The sequence below is a fragment of the Leptonychotes weddellii genome, chromosome X (genome assembly GCF_054177405.1).
Source record: "Leptonychotes weddellii isolate Sample4059 chromosome X, ASM5417740v2, whole genome shotgun sequence".
Classification (NCBI taxonomy): Eukaryota; Metazoa; Chordata; class Mammalia; order Carnivora; family Phocidae; genus Leptonychotes; species Leptonychotes weddellii.
Genome location: NC_138385.1, coordinates 70176550 through 70182549, shown reverse-complemented (window position 1 = coordinate 70182549; position 6000 = coordinate 70176550). Strand labels below are relative to the sequence as shown.

The following is a 6000-nucleotide window of genomic DNA, read 5'->3' as shown; positions in this document are numbered from 1 at the left end:
CTCTGGCCATTGCTTGTCCGTAGGGCTGCTACCCGAACCCTAGGGCTGTCCCTGATCTCTCTTGCTGTTCCCCCGAAGCTGACACTGTTCCCTGGAAATTCTGGTTGTTCTTAGCTCTGTGTCTGATTCCGCCGTTCCCTGGACTGTCAGGCTGCTTCTTTTCCCTCTAAATCCCCCTTGTGACTATTTTCTAGTCCCTCTGTCTATTCCTGACCGCCCCCCCCCACCCCACCCCGCCTAGGGATTGTGTCTTGCTTTCCTAGAATGTTCTCCAAGAACCCAAAGTGCTGCTCCCCCAGCCCAGCTCATCCGATTCTTGCTCTGCCTGCCTCACACACAGGGGTGTGGTCCATTGCCCTTCGGACTAGGCCAAGGCTGTCTCCTGATGGCCCTGAATGCCCTCTGATCCCAGGGGCTGTGTCTGAGCCCCATGGCTCTTTCCTATGCCCAAGTCCGTCCCTTCCCCCCCCGCCGCCCCACCAGCTGTTCCCTGCTACTGCTACTTGTTCCCTATCCTTTGGGATAGTTCCCCTGGAAGCCTGCCTGCCCCCCCCCCCCCCCGACTGTGTCCCAACCGGCATTCCAGGAAACTGATCACAGTTCGCTGGATTGCCGTCACCTTGCCAAGCCCAGTGACTGTTCCTCCAGTGGGAGGGGCTACTCTTGAGTCCCTCCCCAGGTAGGGCAACACCAGGTCTCCCCAGCAGCTCCATGTTGAAAACTGAGGAGGGGAAGGTTCCGCTGTGTAGGGGAGGTAGGGGCAGGGGGAGAAGCCCTCAGAGATGTGCCTCTCTCCCCTCCCCTAGGTGTTTGCCTGCTCATCCATCCCCTGCAAACTGCAGAATGACACTCATTGCTTGTGGACAGACCAGTTCCTCAAAGGCTCGGACAAGGATTTTCAGAGCCGCCATCTAGCCTGCCTGCCCAGAAAGCCGGGGCTGTGCACCTGGCAGTCCCTGCGGCCCCAGATGGCCTAAATCCTACCCCCGGCGGAAGCCGAAGCCTGCCCAGTGTCCACCCCACTTCCCGCTCCTGTCTTTCTTTATCCCACAAGACAGTGAAATAAAGAACTACTATCCAGCAGGCAGCGTCCCTGTGTCATGTCTGGGGACCAACCCATGTTGCCGATGACCTGGTGGGCATACCCGGGGACCGAGGCCGAGGGGGGTGAGGGATGCCAAATGTTGGCTTTTGTGTATTTCACCTATAATTTCAGGCATTGGTAACCATTCTCCACGTCGGCATTAGCCTTGGTGACCTGCCACGTCCGCAGGGGCCATTTAACCTGCATTATCCACCACAACGTATCGGCTAATCTCTCTGCCCGATACCGTAGAACATTTTCCCAGACTAATTGATGATTCCTATTTGCACAGCCCTCTCTAGAAAATGATCCCACTACTGACAAATCACCACCTCACTGGCAAATCCCTCCAGTTGACAAGCTCGTTGACAAATGTCTTATCGATCCAATTTTAGTATATATGCTACCGAAGCGAGCACGACAAATGTCTTATCGATTGGCAAACAGCTCTCTTCCCCCGGGCACTGTCCTGATGTCATCCAGGAGGATGTCCTGCTCCATCCACGTCTGTGGCTGTTACCGTCCCCACCCTTAGGTTTTGTACTGCGAGTCTGACTTGAGTGAAAAGGGAAAGCTCGGGGGGGGGGGGCGAGGGGCTCAGGGTGCCCCCCTCCCCTCCCACTACATAACCCAGCCAGGGCCTCTGAAAGAAGGGGTAGCCCTGGCTCCCCACCCATGGCCTGCGGGAGATTCCTCGGAAGTGGCCATTTGGGAAATAGGAGGGGTGAGGAGAAGGTGTGATCTGGAAATCCCCAAGCTCTGCCCTTCTCCCCCTTCCCCTACCTCTCCTCCCCTCACTCCTTTTTTTTTTTTTTTTAAGATTTACTTATTTATTGGAGAGAGAGAGAGAGAGAGCACGAGCATGGAGGAGAAGCAGAGGCAGAGGGAGAAGCAGACTCCCCTCTGAGCAAGGAGCCCGACGCGGCTCAGTCCCAATCATGACCTGAGCCAAAGGCAGCCGCTTAACGACTGAGCCACCCAGGCGCCCCTGCAGCGACAATTTCTATGTCAACATCTAGACCTTGGTTATGCCCTGGCAGGGGAAAATGGCCACCTTCGCTCATGGGTATGACCATAAGGGCCCTGGTGGCCTTGTTGCTCTTGGCTCAGCTGCTCCTAACAGGTCACCAAACCCTAGTAGCAGCTCCCTGCATTCTTACGCCGTTGTTCCCTGACCCCGGGGCCCATTCTCTGAGCCCTCAGCTATTTTAATCCCTAGGAGGAAGGTGAGGTAGAATGAGGCAGTGGAAAAGGACGGAGCCCAGTGTGGAGGCCGCGCTCCTGCCGACCTGCCCACCAGCAGGTGGTGCCCTGGTTTGAGACATCGTGCTTCAAGGCCAGGCCTGACCACGAGGCCCTACGGAGGCCAGAACAGCATACAAGGCCGCCTCCCACAGACCCCGGCAGGAGCCCCTGGCAGGATTTCTGTCATCCTGGGGTCACTACATTCCCCCCATCGCTCTTCTAGAAAATTTACTCAAGCGAGTGAAGTGAGAACCCCCCCCCCGCCCCCGCGTTCCATGTGTCTGGGTGTGAATCTCTGCTTGGGAGAGACTGATGGCTGAGAGGAAGCACGTGGGGGTGACAGCCCTGTGAAGTGTACAGCAAGGGGGGGTTCCGGCTCAATGGGTGGCCTGGGGGCCGGCCCTTCCCTCACCTGAGTCTCAATACTTCTCCCTAAAAAATGGGCCTCACAGTCCCTACCTAGAATCCTTCTGAGGTCCGTGCTAGGGTTGGAGGATGATTAATGGGTGTGTTCGTCCCTTGGGTATTTTTTCAGGTCAGAACACGAAACGCTTATAAATAAGAAATTCACAGGTAATATTACTAACAGTGGCTTAATTTCTAGACAGGCGACGTCTAACGGTTAAGAACATGAACGCTGGAGCAACGTCATTTGCATTCAAGTGCTGCCTTTTCCACGTACTAGCTCTGTGTCCTTGGGGAAATCACATTACCTCTTTGTGCCTCAGTTTCCACATCTGTAAAATAGGGATAAAAAGAATGCCTAACTCGCAGGGATAACGTGAGCAATAACTGAGGTCATACATGTCTAATGCCTGGAACAGTGCATGGAACATAGCACTTACAAGTATTAGTTATTATGATTAGTAGCAGTATGAGAAATATAATTTAATGTGTAACTTTAGTAGTGATAATTTGTATCAGTAACGATTATTTAGAGTAAGGAAATAATGTATGATATCAATTGTAATAACTTAATGCACTCTGAAAACCTTGGTTTAACTTGTGATCCTGATAATCTACCCCCCAGAGACGTTACAAATATTTAGTATGTTCATTTGTGATGTTCTTATTATCCTGAACCTTGTATACTTTTTCCCAGTGTGCAAGTCTCCCCAACTGAAAAACACCAACATTTTCAAAGACTTCTATGGGAACCCCTCCCCCCAGTGATAATGTTCCCCACTATGAAGTCCTCACTGTGGATGACGAATCACCACACTTACAAATCTCTTCTGTTGCCAAGACGGCAGGTGAAAAATTTCTAAGTCTTCGGTAAATCTTTCCTTGGAAAAGTTCCCTCTCCTCACTGTACAAATCCCCTCTTTCACAAATCCCCCATAACAAATACCTCTGTTGAGCCTTATTTATAAATATCGCATTGACATAACCCCATTGACGACCCCCATTGACAAATCTCCCCGTTTACAAATACCTGGCAGCAATCCATCACCCATTGATGGATCCCAGTGACAAATACCTCTCTTCATAATTACCCACCGTTTGCATATCCCTTACTGACCACCCAGGTGACAAATCTATTTATAAATTATATATTCCCTATTTATGACATAATTCCCATTGACAATCTTTTTTAAAAGATTTTATTTTGGGACGCCTGGGTGGCTCAGTCAGTTAAGTGCCTTAGGCTCAGGTCATGATCCCAGGGTCCTGGGATCAAGTCCCACATCGGGCTCCTTGCTCAGCGGGGAGTCTGCCTCTCCCTCTGCCCCTCCCCTTCCGCTCCTGCTCACGCTCTCTCTCTTTCTCTCTCAAAAATAAATAAAATCTTTTTTAAAGATTTTATTTATTTATTTGACAGAGAGAGAGAGCACAAGCAGGGGGAGTAGCTCCAACCTGGAGCTTGAACTTACAAACCCAAGATCAAAAGACGCATGTTTCATCTACTGAGCCAGCCAGCCACCATCCCCCACTGACAATCTTTATTGACAAATCACCCTATTCCTGTATCTCTACCCACTGACATATCTCCTCATTCAGACATGCCCATCAAAATGCTCCCATTGATAAACCCCCTTGTCAAATCTTCCCATTCAGAAATACCCACCATTGATATCCATCTCATTGATAAGTCCGTTTGAAAATCTTTCCATTCATTGAACCCCAGCCTTCCATATGGTCCCCTATTGATCGACCCCCATTGAAATTTCCCCATGCTTAGATATCTCCAGTTGGAAAAATCTCCTTGCTAGAACAGTTCCCAGTGTATTACCATATTACCATATATGTTGAAACATCTCTCCCCACCCCATCAATGACAGATGAAGAGGTAGATTTCTTTTCTTTCTTTCTTTTTTTTTTTTTTTTGATTTTTAAAATATTTTTTAAGTAATCTCTACACCCAACCTGGGGCTTGAACTCACAACCCCGAGATCAGGAGCCACACAACACTCCATTGACTGTATGACTGAGCCAGCCAGGCGCCCCAGATGAAGAGGCAGATTTCTCTAATAAGACCAGTCCTTTCTTTTTCTCCAAAGTGGCTGACACCTCTGTCTCACTATCCAGCCCTGGACACCTCCTATACAGTAGTAGTGGAAAATCTGAGGACCAACTCTTATCACACTGTAGAGCTCCCACCAAAGGAAACAATTAGGGCGCAAGTTGTCTTTCAGTGTGAGAGTGAAGGTGGGGCTTTTTTTTTTTTTTTTTAAGATTTTATTTATTTATTTGACACAGAGAGAGAGAGAGACAGCTAGAGAGGGAACACAAGCAGGGGGAGTGGGAGAGGGAGAAGCAGGCTCCTGGCCGAGCAGGGAGCCCGATGCGGGGCTCGATCCCAGGACCCTGGGATCATGACCTGAGCCGAAGGCAGTCGCTTAACGACTGAGCCACCCAGGCACCCCAGGTGGAGCTTTTTTAAATAAAGAAGATAGGTTGAAAGTGTGTATAAGAAGCCATTAGGAAAAAAAAAAAAGAAGCCATTAGAACCTCAGATACACTGCCCAACTCCTAATCCCCAGTCCGGTAGAAGGCTGGAGGGATGCGCTCTTGAAAGAATAAAATAGAGGGTTCACGTGGGCAGGAATGCTCACACCGCACCTCCCTCTTGTTGACTATTTATCTACCACTGAGCTTGGGTCTCTTGTTGAACCTTTGTGGAGAGCTACAGTTCTGATGGACAGAGGTGGGGCCATTGGCCAGAGGCCCAGACTCAGTGTCCTTTCCCCTCACAATGGGGGCCTCCCCCTGACCCCAGGCCCCTGGAAAGCAGTAGTGTTAGACAGATGCTCCCTGAATACTCTCCTGATTAGGGGTGAGCTGGGCCAGAGAAAGGCCATTTTTCAACTCTCCCCCCTACCCATGTCTCTCAGGCTCTCGCCACGAGTCCCACCTTTCTGCTGGTCCCTGTTTTGCTCCTGGCTCTGCCCGTGACCACCCTTGAGCAAACCTTTGGATGCTACCATCCACAAACTCACACTATTTATAGTAACTCAGACATGGATAAGTCTGGGCAGACCTCGGAGAGGCTTCCGACACAGGGGCTCACGGTGAGTTTCAAGAAGGATAGGTAAAGTCCCTTGAGGTGGTAGAACTTGGAGGGGAGGTGCTCTGCAAACTTTTTTCAGGAGTCTTAGGGATGGGAGAAATCTTGCCTCAACCCAAAAGGGTTCCCTGACACATTTGTCCCATCCCTAGTTCTCATGGCT

General features: G+C 50.4%; 2 protein-coding genes across 3 annotated transcripts in view; one reads left to right on the top strand and one right to left on the bottom strand.

Annotated features, from left to right (window-relative positions):
• Positions 1-1083, top strand: part of TIMP1 (TIMP metallopeptidase inhibitor 1) — a 3572-nt gene extending 2489 nt beyond the window's left edge. Inside the window, exons 5-7 of the mRNA XM_081809287.1 lie at positions 79-145; positions 587-647; positions 807-1083. Of these exons, the coding sequence (XP_081665413.1) occupies positions 79-145; positions 587-647; positions 807-977 (299 nt within the window). The 3' untranslated portion in view covers positions 978-1083. The remainder of the gene's footprint in view (positions 1-78; positions 146-586; positions 648-806) is intronic.
• Positions 1-6000, bottom strand: part of SYN1 (synapsin I) — a 46355-nt gene that overhangs the window by 12428 nt on the left and 27927 nt on the right. The gene's annotated exons all lie outside the window — the stretch shown is intronic.